Source organism: Ornithodoros turicata, chromosome 4 (genome assembly GCF_037126465.1).
Source record: "Ornithodoros turicata isolate Travis chromosome 4, ASM3712646v1, whole genome shotgun sequence".
Classification (NCBI taxonomy): domain Eukaryota; kingdom Metazoa; phylum Arthropoda; class Arachnida; order Ixodida; family Argasidae; genus Ornithodoros; species Ornithodoros turicata.
The window spans coordinates 4,317,794-4,336,095 of record NC_088204.1 but is presented as its reverse complement, the minus strand read 5'-3'; the positions used below and the strand labels follow the sequence as shown (position 1 = coordinate 4,336,095).

The following is an 18,302-nucleotide window of genomic DNA, read 5'->3' as shown; positions in this document are numbered from 1 at the left end:
ACAAATAGAAATGAAAATGACGTATTGCGCTGGAGATAGAAATTCAGACGACAGAGACACGTTACGAAGAGATGTTGATAGGAAGATCGCCGGTGTATTTCATTTAGGACCTGCGCAGTACGGCGGCGTCTTCGTCATGCATTGGTGTCTTGTGTGGTGTTTTCTCCTGTGTGACTATGTCGGTGTCTACTGTAATCATGGTAAGTGCTGTTCGGGAGTGGTGCGGATGGGTTTAGTTCGAATGCGGTGTTGGTTCAAACATCTGCAGCTGAGTGCCCTTTTTAATACCTTGTGTACTACGACAGTTCCAAATTCCTATACGCCTCTGTGGTGTTATGAAACCCTATAGGGCTTATGGGACTCGTGTGTTTACAAGTCCCAAACGATATGTCACACGAGCCTTGTACAGCTGTTTCGACCTTCTTGGACCACTTCAGCAGTGCACAGGTGGCCAACGTTTGGGTGCGTGGCGGCAGAATGTCACGTGGAACGTGATGTCCCCCTGTCAGGATGAGAGACTCACTACTGAAAGCCCAGTTCAAAGTGCCCAGTGGTTTTCAGTGGTGAGTCTCTCACCCTGACAGGGGGACATCACGTTCCACGTGACCTTCCGCCGCCACCCACTCAAACGTTGCCCTCCTGCCCACTGCTGAAGAGGCCCATTAAGGCCGAAACAGCTGTCCAGTGCTGGTGTGGCAACGTTTGGGATTGTAAACACATGTTTTACGTGGATCCAAAGAACTTCGGCTTCCTTTCCCCCACTGTCTGTGGAACCTTATGGGTCCATACCACATGTTCTTACGGGACCTATATATAGGCTTTGCGTAGTTCCTATAGGACCCTACAGGACCTGTGGGGACATGTGGTTCCTATTATTATGAAGACTATGTTCGTTCGTTGTATGAACGTTGCTGCATACATGTACAAGATGCTACACCCACCCATCCACACACACACACATTGGATGACGATGAAGTGTGCGATTAACCGCCGCTGAGGCGATACACGCACTGCACAAGATGCCACAGAAGTACTTAAAGTACCGGATACTAAATAATGAAAGGATAACATAATTAAGACAGAGTTCAAATGTTTGGAAGTGAATGTAGTTATAGCACTCATAGCAAATTCCACAAAATAAAGTTTAAGATACATTTAAAACACTTGAAGAGATTGCCGATTTTACTTTAAATTGGGGCATGGGCTTTATTGGCTCGTTGTGGGAATCACATTTCAGCAAGGCCTACCAGCAATATCCTCTTTATTTGTATAACTCGCCAACGACGCTAAAGAGGCATTTCACGAGTACACTCAATGAATGGTACAGTGGCGTCTCATGAAGAGTCTATGTGGGCCACCTAGAGTCACTAAATAGGGATACAGAGTATCGCATTCCTCTTCCGCTCCGGAGCTTCGGTGTCTGCGATTGGGCCGATCGTATCACGTGGTTTCCCCTTCCAAGAACGCCCCGTCCATGTTGAGTCCCCTCCATCCAAAACCGGTTTCCTCCGTTACGAGCTGTCCCGACTGCGCGCAGTTTTCCGGCGGAGAAGGGAGAGATTGGCGTCCCGTTGCTAGGCGACGCAGACACGCCGGACCCAAGATGGCGGTCTCGCTCGTCGGCGTGGCTCAGTGTCGCTACTATGATCCCTATTTAGTGACTCTATTAGCACCCTCGAGCGATAGCTGGAGATAGCTAGCCCAGACGGAATATTTGGCCACATACGTAGCAAAAACAGCACTGTCTGTACTATTTTATGTACACTTTAGGTGCAGCTATACGGACTATCGACTGCGAGGAGACGGCGGAGTCATTCTTACAATCCGAAGCTTGCGGTCCAAATCAAAACTGCACGTGAGTATAATCGATGCATTCGATTAAAAGAAATGAAACTGATGAGTGAACAGCTGACGGTTCGTTCGTTTCGTTTTCCCAGAGTGCACTGCGAGGACAGTTGCTACACTGACAGTAACGCCGAAGTTTTTGGCACTGCGTTCTACTCGGTGGTAAGACGGTCAAGTTTCTTCCTCTTCCGCACGACCTACTAGATTATAACGACCATGTCGTGGGCACCCCTTCCCAGCGCCGCATTTTTGGAAGGTAGCGGTGGCGCTTCTCATCGTCCCAGTTATTGCTTCCTCAACTTCTACAATACTTTGTACTTCAGCTTACCTTAGTATTTCTGCACAATCGGTGGATATTCCACAGATGTTTTATTCTGAGGTTGATGATCATCATCATTCTACGCGTTTTCATAGGAGCTATCGCTGTCGTCTGCTACGGTCGCTGTCGCTGTCGTCTGCTACATACGCTTCTGCGCGTTCAGAATCCAAATTTCCATCGTCCAATCGTGGCGTGCCGATGAGTAGCGCCCCTAGCGGATCGTGCGGACGGGCTCCTCATAGGGGTTGCTGATTGTGACGTGGTCGTTATAATCTAGTAGGTCGTGCTCTTCCGTGAGAACGATAGCGAAGTTTAATGCATCGGAACGTGTTCACGATAACAGTTCGGAAAACATGATAAGCCGATCACCCTCCTTCTTTGAAGCGGGCGTCATCACATTACAAAGCCTCGATTTGATAACTTCCTATGTCGTATCATTTGCGTGCAGCCCTTACGATGTATTAAAAACTCGCTATTGAGAGTTGTAGTACATCGTATGCGATACGCCTTTTGCGTACGTAAAAGATAGCGGCGGTTGATCTGGTGCACACCGATAACAGAGAGAGATAGCTTCGCGCAGTGCGCTGAACTACCAACGCCACCCCTTACGTACGCAAAGGCGATATGGCGTACGATATATAAAAAAAAAAAAAAACTCACCCACGACACGATTATTTGGTTTTATGGCACTTAGAATTTTGTCTAGAGAATCAGTTATGGCAAGTGTTATCAGTTGAGTTGTGTACTGTATGCGACCCAAATGCAATGTGCTATTACACATATGCCTGTTATTTACCTGCGGTTTCGTCTGCAATCTAGGAGCTGCAAAGCTAGAAAAGAATGTACGCTAAACTGGGTGCGTCACCAGTGGCGTTAGTTACCGTGTATCAGAAGATACGTTTATATTACATCGAGGCTCCTTTGCTTAAAAAAAGTCCCTCCGTTGAAGGTGTAGCATGCGACGATCTGCGCTCGAATAAAGACGCATGTCAAACCGAACTTCGACGTTAAAAGTGAGAATATCAGAAAAAAAAAAAAAAAAAATCAGCCGAAATATCGCAAGGCACTGCTATCCCCATGGGTATGAAACTCCTATAGACGAGAGCCGCTAGTCGTCATAAGAAACTCTGCATGCAGTATCGTCGATAATAAGTCCCAGAAGAAAGCAACCAACGACAGCAGTTACAACTCCCATCAGATGTACCCTCTCATGGGGAGTATCTCAGTTACAAGTAACTAGTTACTTGATTTTGTAACTATAGTAACTGTACGTAGTTACTTTTCTTGAAAAGGTAACTGTTTCCTGTAACTATAGTCACCAATATTCGGTAACTAGTTACTGTAACTCAGTCCCTATCGATGAGAAGCAGCCGTTCAGGGGAATACAAGACCATCCATTTCTTAGCGACAATAAATAGGGACACTCGGTTAGAACAGAATAGGAAAGACGAGGTCGCAACTTTCAACCACTTTACTAGAATGAGACCAAAAAATACAAGCCTATCTTTCAAACCCTCCCCCTCTTCTTCCAAACCTGAGCGCCGCATACCGCTTCAACCGCCAAACAAAGACGATACCGCCAATCATGAAAGATAACACCCTTCAGAACACCCGTCCGGAGTTGATAAGGAGTTGCTGTTTCTCTGTCAGGGTCGCCGTCGCAGCACTGACGCACTTATCTTTAAGTAGCATGTAGAGTAGTAGTAGTAAAGTAGAGTTCTACCAACCGGCCCTACTTTTTCTGTTGAATACAAGACCATCGAGAAGAGACGATTTGCCGACGTGGCGCTGTCAGCAAACGAAGGTGATGACAACGACATCTTTCAGCTTCAGGATTTCTTCCATGAGCTCTTCCATGGGGAGGAACTGGAGGGGCAAGACAGATCAACCGCAGCCCCACGTTGTCTGTTGTCGTTGTCTGTTTTCCGTGCTTAAGAGAGCTCTTCGTGTTGTAAAACACCGGAATTCCATGAAGTGCAGCAGATCGAAAGGCTCTTCAGCGCCGCGAGGGACATTTTTGAACTCAAGCGTGGGAAGATTCGTGATGAAAACTTCGAAAAACAATCTTGAAATGTAACTCGTTCAAATAATACTTCATAACGTTTCATACGTTTCATACGTTTTATTTTTAAGTCGTACCATCGTCTCACCTCAGTTACTCCTCTTTACGCACGGAGTGGCTTAATACCGCTGGAAGAGCGTAGAAAGACTCATAGGCTCCAGTTTCTTTTTCATTTACTCAATGGTCAATTTCGAATCAATCATCAGAACTATATCACTCCACACGCACCCAGATCAACACGGCTAAGCCATCAGCGCACAGTCAAACCATTCCAGTGCAGGACTGACTGCTTTAAGTATTCGTTCGTTCCTCGAACCGTCGAAGAATGGAATTCTCTGTCATCTGCTCAGGTCTCACACAGCTCTGTCACGGCATTTGTGAAAGGCTTAAACGCAGTTACATGATGTGACATATGTGTCTTGTTGTAAATTATTTTGGACTTTCTGTGCCCCTCCTATTTGGACCCTTTCAGGGTTTGTAGTATTTTATAAATAAATAAAAAAATAACTGAACGAGTAGCGTTGTACTATCTGAATTGCGCGCCATTAAGTTAAAATGCCATGTATATAGTTCACTGTTTGCCTATGAACAAACGAGTGTTCGTTCTGACTTGTGCGCAAAGTAACTGCATCGAGTAACTGTTCAGTAGCTGAGTTATTTCATCTAGTTAAGCAGTAACTGTAGCTGTAACTAAGTTTCTTTTTTTCGAAAAATAACTGTAACTTAGTTACTTTTGAGACAACAACTGTCCCATGACTGAGTATACCGTCCTCACCACTACTAAACAGTTTACCATTCCCACGACCTTACTTAAGCGTCCGACGGGACAAGGGCTGGCTACTTGTAAGGCATTGCCTGTCCGTCTACGCGACTACACACGTAAGAAAAAAAGTACGGACAACGGGGTGGCGAACAAGGCTACACCATGTGAGGTATATTTCCGGGATGGTGTTGTGCCGATTCTGGGGCTTATCTTTCACAGTTTTACTGTTACTATAAGTACGTTCTCATTATTTTATTTTCTCGTGTACGCTCGGTACCGTGTCAGCACCCAGCCCCTACTGTTTTTCTCTCCCTCGGAGTACAATACCCGTGGCCCGCACTAATGGCCTGCCAGGACAGTACAAGTATTCGTAGTGTAGTATTCGGGCTCCCGCGTGGCTGTCGTACTACGTGGCCTACTTCCCCAGCACTGCACTTCGTAAGATGCCTCACCAGCGTCATGGCCATCGAAACCGAAACGGTTGACCCTGTACCTTGTTATAGAAAGGTTTACACATACAGGGACGACTACTTGAAACTGGGAAATAAATGATCATTTATACCCCAGTTTCAACTAGACGTCCCTGTATTAATGGGGTTTATTCACTGACGACGTCTAGCCTCCATACTGTCGGTACATCCAAGTTATGTTCCCGCATTCGTTCGGTACCATATGCTTTTTGGACGACTATTAACGTCGAAAGCGTCGAAATTACTTGGATATGCTACAAACCACACAGCACAGTAACTTTGAAACACCAAATATACGGTGAATGCGATAGGGGTGACGGCTTGGGTATGGCTGCCTTTGGTAGCGCCTGCCTGCTAGCGGTAGTGGCGGTCTCCCACGGATGACGTCATTTGAATAAACCCTATATATGTATACGTTTCTTTTTAAGGTGTGCCTCCCTGACATCATCGCCTACACCGTCTGACGACACCAAGGTCTCGGGAAAAAAACTGCAGCGACCAATGATTATCGAAAAAAAGAATGACGATTGAGACATAGGCGCCGACTGCGGAGGGGCTTGGGGGAGTGAGCCCCCCCCCTCCCCACACAGAGCTTTCCCAGGGGAGCCAGGCCCCTCTGGGAAGTCTACCCAGCTGAAACTCAAGATGAAAGATTCGAGGGATATCCTAAGAATTGCGGGTTTCATGAGAGTTATCATGAAAATCGTGGGAAAATTTACCTCACAACGTCGCAACACGGAATTCCCGACACCCTACTCGAGCTCTCTGGATGAAAAAAAAAGGGGGGGGGGGGCATTGTGCACCGGCCTCATCCGGCAGGTTGAGAACTCTCCGCCTATGGACTGAGAAGTCACTTTCTTTTCATACTAGTAAAAATCAGAGCATGGGCATAACGGGGCTTTGTTGTGGCTTCCTTTGACACGGGCTATCCAGATCTGCGCTAGCACGATTAGACAGTGATAAATCACGAGTACCAAAGATCTCTAGATAAAGTAGATAAGTATTCTTTCCGCAGTATTCAGCTAAATGTTAACCGATATCTTTAGATCAGTTGAAGATAACTCTGTCTTACAACCTAGAATGTGTGCGTCTGCGTTTTCTAACCGACATTTTGTTTCTTGGTATAGGCCTCGTCGATCTGTAAGAGTGCCCTGCATGACTTGCGCATTTCGTCCTGGAATGCCAGTGCTAGGACAGCCACCTTCGTGGCCTCTGGTCACGATGACAGACGCAATGACTTTGTTGGATCTGTCCGTTTCAACATCCCATCAATGGAGTGCGTTCCTTAATATACTGACTATATTGCCAAAGAAGAGCGAGGCCATTAACAAACAACTTTTTCGCAGTCAGTTTAGGAGCACTACATATTTCTATTTCACCTCACCTAGGGTCACCGGTGAGTCAAAACATAATGGTTTTACCACATTGGTATGGTGCTTGCATGGATGTCCTTGTTACTTTGCAGAAGAAGTATTGGACATCACCATGCTCCATCGTAACTTCATCTACGCATCATATGAGCAACACGCGTCAGACATCTGGTTGGAAGATACACCCTCGCAGGAATGCCATGTGTCTCCTGGATATACAGCGCACTTTGATTACACACTTAAAGAACTTGAACTTCATCCTTATGGCAACCTTTCACTGTCACCCAGCAACGGTATGATAAACTTTGTTCTTGAAGAGGGCATTTCTAACATGCATAACAGGAGACAATAACGTCTTTCCAGTGTAAGTAGTTTCATCATCCTATTTTCGTCACATTAGCTCTATCAGTGGGGTACTTCATAGAATCAACTGTCGCGATGGAACGTCCCGCTCATCATCATCATCATCATAAGTTATTATTATTCAAATTCCATTCTTTATGTTGGGACAAGGGTAAACTACAGTCGCAGAACTTGTGATCTTGTTATCAGTGGTCATAAGTGTGATCATACTTGCGATCTTACTTTTGCATGTCTATAAAGGACGATACAGCATCACGTGGCCGAGCAAAATTCTGCCCCAGATTCGCACTAACATGTTCTGGTGCAGAATCCACAACAGAATGACGTCAGACATCGCGTCTCCGGCCATGTACTTCGGTGACGTCAGTCGTGGTGAGACTCAGGCTTTATTGGGAAGTCCAGCCCTCCCGGGCAACCGTAAAATACATCTCAGTTAAGAAGCCGAACCAGTTGTGAGGACGGCTTTAACCTGTTCTGACTATTTTAACAGTGAATGTTCCTTCATTATCAACTCTGACCTTTCTTTTTCCTTTGGAAATGCAGGCGTTCCATTTCTTCCAAAACACTACACGATCACCGTAAGCCTGGATGAACCACTGGACATAGAAGTGGTTCCACGGAGACCAGGCGAGGTGACCTCGTGGGTCAAGGTGGATGGGCATGGTAGTGGCAATCAGCATAAATTGGACAACAGGGGTAACAGTACGTATAACCTACACCGCGACAGAGCTGCGTTGCATCATGGCGGAGTGTACGTCGTCAACGGGCCACACACAAGATCTCCTGGAAGGAACCGTGCTCTGATGCGAGTCATCGTGCGAAGTGAGCGGAATCCTTTACGAGGACCTTTATTGTAGTAGTTTAACTCACGTTAAAATCAAATCTTTTCTTCCCTGTAGTGTGCAGAGCAAACAAGTACGGACCTGTGTGCGAATCCACTTGCCCTGGCTGTAAAAACGGTGCCATTTGCCACGACATCATCGGTCGCTGCATCTGTCCTCCAGGGTTTAAAGGAGAACTCTGCGAAGAACGTGAGTTCCTCTATGGCAGTGTTTCGCAAACTGCGGGTCATGACTCATGACCCCCAAACGGGTCATGAGCCTTTTTCTGGGGGTCATTGAGGGTTCAAGCAGACATGCGATATGCCTTGAGCAACACAGACCAACGTATTGATTTGCTTGTATCAAGAACGCAAATGCATCCTTCTCAATAAAATACGTGATTAAATCAATCCTTGTTTAAGCATTTTTGGTAGCTCTCCCTGTGAGTAAAGTCTTTTAAATAAATTACAATGTAAATGTATCTGCGTCATTGAAAAAAAGTTCATTTTCGGAAGGCTTATAAAGATGGGGGGTCATGGTAGGTTTGGTACTACACAAAGGGGTCACGTACTGGGAAAGTTTGAGAAACACTGCTTTATGGCTTGTGTTATCTTGGTTATAGCAATACTGCAATCGTGAGTAAGAATGTCCAGATCTTTCTTTGTTTGTCTTTCTTTTTTTCCCCCTTTCTTTCCTGGGAATAGCAAGCCGCCGTAGCGGTGGCTAACCTTTCACTACTATTTTTTTTACATAATAAACATATCCCCCTCCCCCAGATCTTTCCATATCAGTGGACTGTTAAAGTTCCCCAACGTCGCACAAGTCTTAGTAGTTCCTATGCTTAGGTGGAGTTTTTTTTTTTCTAAGAATATTGTTGACTGAGATCATTTGCTTATCTCATGAGGATGTTGTGTCATTTGCCTCCCACAGCCTGTGGAGATGATAAATTCGGCCACCAATGCCAGAAACGTTGTTCAGACACCAATCCCGACCCTGAGGCGAAAACCTGTTCGGGCATCATGATCTGCCTTCCTGATCCTTATGGCTGTTCTTGTGGAACTGGCTTCAAGGGATTCTTCTGCAACGAAAGTAAGCTGGATGTAATTTTAAAATGTACCGAGTTTTTTCTCTTTCTTTTTCCTTTTCTTTCTCTTCTTTTTTTTTGTATTCACACTTACGGGTATAAGTACTTCCCTACGGCTTCCATAGCGTGTTCCGACAACGAATATGGAGCTGACTGCAAGCAGAAGCGCGTCTGTCACTGCAACAACAACGGGACCTGCAATGTCTTCACTGGAACCTGCGTAGATGATAATGAAGAGTGTCTCGATGGCTGGAAGAACAAACCTTACTGCGATATCAGTAAGAGAAACGATTTAGCCGAGAGAGGTGAAATGTAAATTTCTTGCACATTTTCTTGAATAGGCTACCCTCTTCTTAAGAGAAAACCAAAGGTTTCAGACATCAGTGACACCAGCGCTAGAGTGATGTGGGACGCATGGAAGTCTGGACGAGATACAGGCGAAGGGAACCCTGAAGCGTACTTGCTCCAATACAGGGTAACGGCTACGGCTAGGTCACTGTCATAGTCGCTCGAACGTTCTGTTTTCTCGTCGTTGTGTACTGTACATCGCAATACTTCCTGTTGCAGGAAATTACAAGCGCGAAGTGGCCGACTACAAGAAATGTTATCTCTCCTACGATCCATAGTCGTGTTCTGTCGGGATTGAAACCTGGCATGCCCTATGAGGTCAGAGTCCTGGTGAGAGACAGCGACAACAAGTACAGGAGTGAAGGGGCTCAGCAAGAACGCTTTAGAACGCGTTGTGGACGTGAGTTCTCAAATACTTTATCCCTCCTTTTACTTTGTTCCTTGTGGTCGTGCTGTATACTACAGTTGTATCTGTTTGGCCCCGGAATCATTTTGCGTGATATCATGCAAGGCGCAGCAGCAGAAGTCCGAACACTTTTTCGCCAAGGACATTCCGTCGTTGCCTAGAAATATTCACCGATTATATCTTGATTGTAACTTGCGAGTCGTTGAAGGAGCAGTGAGGTGACGTATAAAGTGGCTCGAAGCCAGTGTTTCATTCGTCACCAGCTCGCGTGGCTCTGTGGTTAGCGTGCTGGACATGTCAGATCGAGACTGGGAGGTACCCGGGTTCGAATCCCGGTGCTGGCTGTGCTGGCTGGGGTTTTTTCTGGGTTTTCTTTAGTTGCTGTGAGACATATGTCGGCACAGTGCCCTTAGAAGTCGGCCCAGGACGCACATTCCCCCTGTCCGTCGGTCCTGACAATGGCGAGCCTCTTCACCAGCACCACCACCACCGTTTGTTTTGTCGTGATGCCCATCAGGAGCTACCATGCAAAATAATTTCGCCGCGCGGTGCACTATCACTCTGAAATCAAACTTAGAAACACTCAGAGAAAGCAACCTCCGACGGCCCTATTCCCTCTTGTGACGTCGGCAAGTCCCTTCCTTCTTCGTTTCTTTCTTCTAGGAGCCCCTACGCCCAAAAGGTATGGCTACAGCAGCGCGCAATCCTCGCTTGCAAGACAGTTTTCAATCTCAGGCGTCAGAAATGTTCCAGATTCCCTCGGCTGGCAGTGTACTATGACATGTCGGTCACCCAATAGTGCTTATACTTTTTCTTTCTTCCTTTCTTTTACTTTTTCTTTTTTTGCTGTTGCATTGTGCGACGACTGGTCGTTTTCGCTAGCAGACGATTCTCGGCAGCCAATAAAGAATGCTGACGGACTTGACGTCAGCACACGCCAGGAAAAGATGGGGCGCGATGGGGTGGTGGTGGTGCAAACGAAAGGGGTCGCCGTTGTCGGTCCCACAGAGGTGGGCAACGCCATGACTCACGCTATGGGGGAAGGTGGGTCCTGGTGGGCCGACATCCAAGGGAACTGTCCGACATGTGCCTGACAGCAACTGAGGAAAACCCAGGAAAAACGCCAGACAGCACAGCCGGCACCTGGATTCGAACACGGGTACCTTCCAGTCTCGACAACTAAAATCAGAAGTTGACAAATGACACTCTGGTGGCCAACCAAGATTCAGAATAACGGAGGCGAACGTGTCCTCTTCGACTTTTTTACTTTCTAACTTGGCTGCTTTTTCATCTGTCTTACGCATTTTATGATGGCGAATACTACACTATTTTAAAAACGCGAGATTGTAACAATATTGAGAGACGCTATCAAAGACATATCTTTACCCTTAAATGGACACTGAAATAGCTTTGAAGTCTGTCTAGTCGTTTATTTTGGCACACACCTTATGATCAGCACAATGTTTCTATACGACCGGAATTCCAGTTGTAGACCAGCCTGGCTTGCAGGGAGTCGTCGGCAATCTTGTTATCCTCAAACTATCTCCGCCCAGACATAAGAATGGCCCCATCAGGTAATGGCTTTTATGTTAGTTCCTCGGCATTCGAAGCTTCAATGTCTTCACGTGAGTGCCTTTTCACGCATCATATCGCCCACCAATCTTTGGTTATGACACAGTAACTACTACGTGCTCGTGCTACGAGGCTACGAGAACTTGAAGGAAGACGTGACGCCGCTGACCTTCCAGGAGTCTCTGGAACGTGGCCTACCCTATTATGTGGCTGCTCGTGTCGCTCCAGGAGAGTTAAAACAAGACCGGATCTTTGTCGTTGGCGATAACTCTACCGTGGGAGGATATCACAACGCTCCTCTGGAGTCTGCAACACCATACCGGTTCGCGCTGATGGTTGAGCGCAACGTTTCCGTGGTGAGTAGCTCTTTCTGTGGCCAATACCCTGCTCGATTCCATTCTGCAAGATTTAAGACATGGAGACTTTGTCGTGGCCAACGACTCATTGGTTCGAGGGTTCCACAATGCGTAGCAAACCACACACATTGCACACATTCTGCAAGGCGATCTATAACTCCAACAACAACAACAATAAATGAAGGAGATGATGATGACATGGGATGTTTCCCCGTGGTAGCCACAGGACACTACCCCACTTCACAGTGGTTAATATGAGAGGATGAATTATGGTGAGATTGAAGCGACGACAGGTCGGAGTTCTGTTTAGAGCTCTTCGAGGAGTCCAGTGGCCTGCATGAAAGCAAAAAGGGAGCGAAGAGCCCGGCACTGATGCGCAGGGGAGCTCCATGGGCCAAGTACCTTGGACAGGCTGAATGGTCTATGGTCGAGGAGTTCAAGTTGGCGTCGAAGTACACGGCGTTCACACGTGTACCGCTCACAGTCCTCGATGATATGGGGGATCGTAGCTGGGGTGCGGCAAGCTAGGCACAGCGCCGTGTTACTATAACTCCAGTTTCCTTTTGATGTATGGAATAAGCGTAGCCTGGACATAAGTGACTCCTTCACTACCTTCCTGGTGGTTGAAACCGATTCCATGCAAAGCCAGATAAAAGGCTATCATTCTCCCGGTCCTTCTCTCGTTTTACTGACAGGGCAGTGTTCCGGGGTTCTGTGCATACGCATAATTTTTTTTTATCTAATTACCATTCCAGGATATGACGTGTGCTTACGGCTTGTCACATGCCGTCGTTGGTAAGCTGCCTCTTCTGTCTTACGTAGCAAGCACAAATACTTCCTACCCGACGCTAGAAGACAAAATTCCATCTTAAATGCCATCTCATTGGATTATTTTATGGAAATAGAAAGTGTTTCGTTGTTCAGGGGAACAATTCTCTTATTTACTCCATTCTACATAGTTTATCTTCCATTTCCTACTACAGTCAACCCTAGGCCAGATGGAGGAACCACCGTGGCCGTAGTGATCAGCGTTCCCCTCATATTAGCCATTTCAGCAGCAGTGTTATACTACCGCAGGTAAGGTCTGACGTAGCTAGTTCCGCGCCGCATGAAAGCACCACCAATAACAGTCTGTTCTTCACCTCCAGCAGACGCAAGCGAAACCTGTCTGTCGAACGAGGATGTGCCCTAGCACCTCCCGCCACGAAAGAGGTTCTGAAGAAACCCTCTGTCGGTATGACTATCACTCTTACAATGGACGTCACCTAACTAAGCATGAAAGTAATAAAATAAGAAGTGAGCCGAACGATGTAGTCAGCGATAATTCGTCTGGAAACATTGTCTTCCGGAAACTCAGGATTCAGGATGTTTCTCGTATGAATGCACTGTCTGTTCCCATTTCCTTCTTACACAAGCTTTAAATAACTCGTACCTTAAGAGATGCTATAACTGGCTTCTGAGTACTCAACCGAACCCGCTCAATACTCAACAACCATCTAACAAACCGCAGGTTATACAAACTGTGCCCCGGGAACTGAAGAGTACGTCGTCCTGAATACATCGCAGAGGAAAGGAACGAACGTAGAGTTGATATCGGTCCAACAATTTCGGACGCATGTCACCAACGCTGAGGCAAATGGCGCGCTCAAGGAAGAGTACATGGTATGCAGGGTACACATATAAAAGTGGATACACAGCAAGTTTTATGGCACACTGTTGGCAGGCTATGGACTCGGGTGAGCTGCATCCGTGCGAAGTTGCAAAACTGCCAGAAAACCGGCATAAGAATCGATATGGGAACGTTCTGCCATGTGAGTCTGCCATATGTCCCGAAGAAAGCGTTGAAAACAACTGAAGAAGTATCTTCCTATAAGGGAGAGTGGTCACATATATTACAAAATTTATCTTGCTTTCCAGACGACCATTCGCGTGTTCTTTTGTTAGAGTTCCCACATGGTGGGTCGGATTATATCAACGCAAATTATGTTACTGTGAGTATTCAGCTTTACATTTCATGGAAACATTGTGTCAATGAATGGCTTCTTCTTCTAGGGTTACAATAACGATAGAAGGTACATCGCAACACAAGGTGGGTCAGGATTTTTGTGCCTATATACCATTCAATTTTATTTCGTGTTCCTCAATTATTCCACACAGATCGTTATATGCGGACCGTACCATCGTATTACTAATTCTATAGTTCACGCAATATATATTTGAGTCGTGTGCTGGAAGGGATGCTTTAATCTTTTTAAGGTCCAACTCTTGCAACGGTCACCGACTTCTGGCGCATGGTGTGGGAATCTGGTAGCGGCAAGATCGTCATGCTTACCAACCTGGTGGAACAACAAGACGTATTCGATTAATACCTCTTCCTTCAACACTTCCTTCTGGAAATGCATATAGCCGATCAGTATTCTGTACAACACAGGTCAGGTGCGCCAAGTATTGGCCGGAATCACTGGAGCAGTACGGCGATATTGAAGTCAGGCTACATCACACCGACACCACGGATGACTTCGTTATAAGAGAGTTCGCTATGTCAAAGGCAAGTAGAAGCATAATATAACAATTATAATGGTTGCATACCCATTAGCGCAGAGCTCATGCATATAGCCCTTCACGGCTGCTTCACTGTAGGAAGAGAAGTGCCGACATCTCCTGCAGTTCCACTTCACCAGTTGGCCCGAACATGGCATTCCTACTTGTCTGGATGCCATATGTTCATTTATGAAACGAGTAAGGGGCTTCCATCATGAAGACTCTCCAATCATCGTCCACTGCAGGTGAGTTATTGATATAAATTGGACAATATCTACATAATATTCTGTTGTTGCGTCCCCACTGTGTATTGCAGTGCAGGTACTGGTGCAACCGGTACTTTCATTCTAATGGACAGCGTGCTGGACCAAGCAGAAGCCCTGAAGCAGTTGGACGTCTTCTCTCACTTAGATGCTATGCGACAATGTCGGTCCAACTTAGTTGAGTCATTGGTATGACTACGGCTTCTTAGACTGTGTATAACGGAGACCTGAGTCATCATCGCCCTTCTGTCTCACGAATAGGACCAGTACGTCTTTGCGCACCGCGCGATCGAGGCCCTCTGTAAAACGTGCCATTCGATAAGCGTCACAGACTTCAGGAAGCGAGTGCAGGACCTCAGAGTTCGAAATAGTGTTTCGAGAAAAAGCATAATTCAGGAAGAGTTTGAGGTCAGGATCACATCGTTATAAGCGGAATTAAGTGTTGAATATCCGTGCCTACGGGCACATTAAGCTTTTTCTTAATCCTTCCTCTTGCAGGAACTCAACAGACCAATATATCGACGTAACGAAACCTACAACAGCGCCCTCAGCTGCGAAAACGTCGGGAAAAATCAGACACGTGACGTTCTGGCAGGTAAAATTCGTGGTCCGTGACATAGCGTTGAAGCATGTTGACAAAGGTCCCTATAACCTTGTGGTCTATAGAATCCCATACTGCGCGTTTGTTTGTTTATCCCGTACACCTATTGTACTCCTGTTCATGACTCTTCTAAATCGCGTTATAACCGGGTTACGCGACTCTTGAACTAAACTTGAAACTTAGTACAATTCCTCGGCTCTCACACAGACAGCAATGTTAAAAAATCTTCACATGCCTTCCTCCAAGATTCCCCGTGGATCTTTACAGGCGACTCCAAACGATTCCTTCTGTGCCCTCCACAAGGTTCTGGTCGTACGGACTACATCAACGCCGTCTATGTTGATGTAAGATTATCTCGTCCATTAACAAATCTCTTTTGTTTCGGAATAATCACTAAGACTATTTTGCAGGGTTACAGAAGCCGCAATGCGTTCCTGGTGACTCAGTTCCCGAGACCAGACACGGTCGGAGACTTTTGGCAGATGGTCTCGACGAGCAAGACAACAACCATCGTCACTTTAGACAACTTGCATCCGGCAGATAAGGTGTGGAAGGACACATTCGGTATTGCATATTATAATCGGTTTCCATTTTAAATATTTCTGTAGAACTGCCCCCAGTTCTGGCCGGAAGTTCACCAGACTCTGAGAAACTACGGCTGCTCAGTCTGCAACACAGCGACGACGGTAAACTCTGGAATCGTCATGCGGACCTTTAGAGTTGAGCAGAATGAGGTAATGGACTTGTTGTTTTTATCTTCTCTTTTGATGCAATCAGATGACATAATATTTAAATAATCGATTAATGGTTCCAGCAACCTTCTAGAGCAGTGCGCCAGTTCCACCTGCAATGTTGGCCGCGATCGGCCCTGGTGCCACCGTCTTGTGACGTCATAGTGGACCTCATTCAGCAAGTAGAGGACTGGCAGAGTCGATCGCCGAACACTGTGCTAGTCATTCAGTGCACGTGAGTTCCATACGACGTCTAGCGCTGTGCTGATCGTAATAATGATAACACATCTTACGAATTATGCAGTGACGGATGCCGTGCGAGTGGTCTCTTCTGCGCTTCAAGTATCATCTGGAAACGAATGAAGACAGAACAAATGGTGGATGTCTTTCAAAGCGTGCAGACCATTGGAAGAAGTCGAACAGAATTCGTGCGAGACCTGGTAATATTTATTTACAGGGAATATAATATCGTAAAGCAGAGGTTCCTGACGTGTCCTCAGTTGTTCATCCTACTGGGCGCCTCGCTCTGACATTACAAGAACTGTTACCGACAGAACGTGCTTTTCTTTGTCGTAGGGCATTGTTAACGTAAGAAAGGTGACGAAATCTGACAAAATTGCCACGAAAAGAAATCGGATCCTCCCTTACAGGTCCAGTACCAGTATTGCTACGATGTGGCCTTGGCTTTCCTCGACAACTTGAGTACCTACGCGAACCTCCAGTGACTGCGGGCTGTTCATTTACTTCATGGTGTTCGCCGCCTGTTAAGCTTCTAGTGTTCACTGCATTTAGTTGAGTGTATGATTGTAATACCCTTGTAACGTGGGCAGTTTTCAATCAAACTTGAAACCAACGGACACTGAACACGCGGGTAGCGCCATCAAGCGTATGACCTGTCAACCTGTCAGGAAGTATTGGATGCAATGATGTTTGAGAAGTCGGCACTTTACTCGCTAGGTGGGGCTATCCGCACGTTCTTTGGCCATTTGTTCCAATCATAATTGAAGACTGCGTAAGGCGACAGAGGCGTAAGTTGCGGAAGAAGAGATAATGGATGGATGGATTGGAATAAAGAAATAATCCTAAGTAACTGTGTCTACAAATTCAGTCCAGTGCTCTCTGACCGTATACAATTACCACTTGGGGCCTGCCCGTCCGACTCCCGATGGCCCTCACCGCAGCATGCCGATCGCATGTCCATTAGTGCCTGTAGGTAGCCGGCAACACGTAAGCATCGGTCTATAGGCATCCTGAGACGGTCTGAACGATGGGACGTCCTGCTCATGGCAAAGCTTATTGAAGAAGTCGGAAAGCGGGGAAGCGCCGAAGCTGTGTACAACTCCTTGAATGCGTGCAAATACGCTGTACGAAAGGAATCGGATATTACCGAAGCGGGTCCGAAGCAAGCCAGGGTCCAAGGTTTTTTCAACGACACAGCTTAGTCCCATCCTCCTCAGTGTCATGGACAAGGACAAGTGAAAAACTGATTCACTTGTTCACGGCTTGACGTTTTCTATTAGGCACATATTTCTGTAAATGTATCCGTTGTCAGCATGTTGGATGAAAACTGGTCAAGTCGGAGGCCCGCTAGTAGAAAAGAACCTACGGCATAATACAGTCCTAATATGCGTTGTTCACTGTCTAGTCGCCATTAGCCTAAAGCGGGCTATCTAGCCCGCTAACCAGGAAACATGAGTTGGAGTCACTCTGGAGATTGGGTCTCACTGGAGATGGAGTCACTCCATCTCGGGCCATCCCTAGACCTGGCTTCCAAGTAGCTGGATTACAGGAGCGGGCCACCACTCCCAGCCTGTCATATACTTCTCGGAACTTCTCTTCACGTCGAAATTGAATGCCGGGGGGCTTTTTTTTAAATTGTGAAATTGCGAGGTCTAGGTCTGGCATTATTGCTCGACTGCCTGATGTTCCTGGGTGATGTAATGCTACCCACTGGGGCGACACATTTTCTCGTCTTCAGAAAACCAAGGGGTTGCGGACAAGAACATCGAACAGCGACCCATTAGCCTAATGCGGGGAATCTACAAACACCAGGAGACATGAGACAGTCACTCCATCTCGGGCCATCCCTAGACCTGGCTTCCAAGTAGCTGGATTACAGGAGCGAGCCACCACTCCCAGCCTGTCATATCGTATATTTTTAAGGAATATACTTCTCGGAACTTCTCTTCAAGTCGAAATTGAATGCCGGGGAGCTTCTTTTTTTAAGTTCTGAAATTGCGAGGTCTTGGTCTGGCATTATTGCTCGACTGACTCATGTTCCCGGGTGATGCGATGGTACCCACTGGGGCTAGACATCTTCTCGTCTTCAGAAAACCAACAGGTTGCGGACAAGAACATCGCGACCCATTAGCCTAATGCGGGCAATC

The 18,302-nt window shown here is 46.5% G+C and overlaps 1 protein-coding gene across 1 annotated transcript; it reads left to right on the top strand.

Annotated features, from left to right (window-relative positions):
• The first annotated feature begins 75 nt into the window (after positions 1–75).
• LOC135392636 (receptor-type tyrosine-protein phosphatase kappa-like) lies at positions 76–16,999 on the top strand. Its single transcript, XM_064623349.1, has 34 exons — positions 76–200; positions 1,771–1,855; positions 1,938–2,007; positions 6,587–6,735; positions 6,806–6,855; positions 6,925–7,122; positions 7,433–7,564; positions 7,736–8,014; positions 8,092–8,223; positions 8,944–9,102; positions 9,223–9,375; positions 9,439–9,572; positions 9,665–9,845; positions 11,338–11,425; positions 11,530–11,779; positions 12,535–12,574; positions 12,763–12,856; positions 12,928–13,013; positions 13,290–13,441; positions 13,503–13,590; positions 13,697–13,770; positions 13,832–13,868; positions 14,036–14,133; positions 14,211–14,327; positions 14,420–14,565; positions 14,637–14,772; positions 14,845–14,991; positions 15,082–15,178; positions 15,452–15,528; positions 15,595–15,729; positions 15,793–15,918; positions 15,999–16,150; positions 16,220–16,355; positions 16,566–16,999. Exons 1-34 carry the CDS (start codon positions 137–139, stop codon positions 16,638–16,640), a joined length of 4,137 nt encoding a protein of 1,378 aa, XP_064479419.1. The 5' UTR covers positions 76–136; the 3' UTR covers positions 16,641–16,999.
• The last annotated feature ends 1,303 nt before the right edge of the window (positions 17,000–18,302 follow it).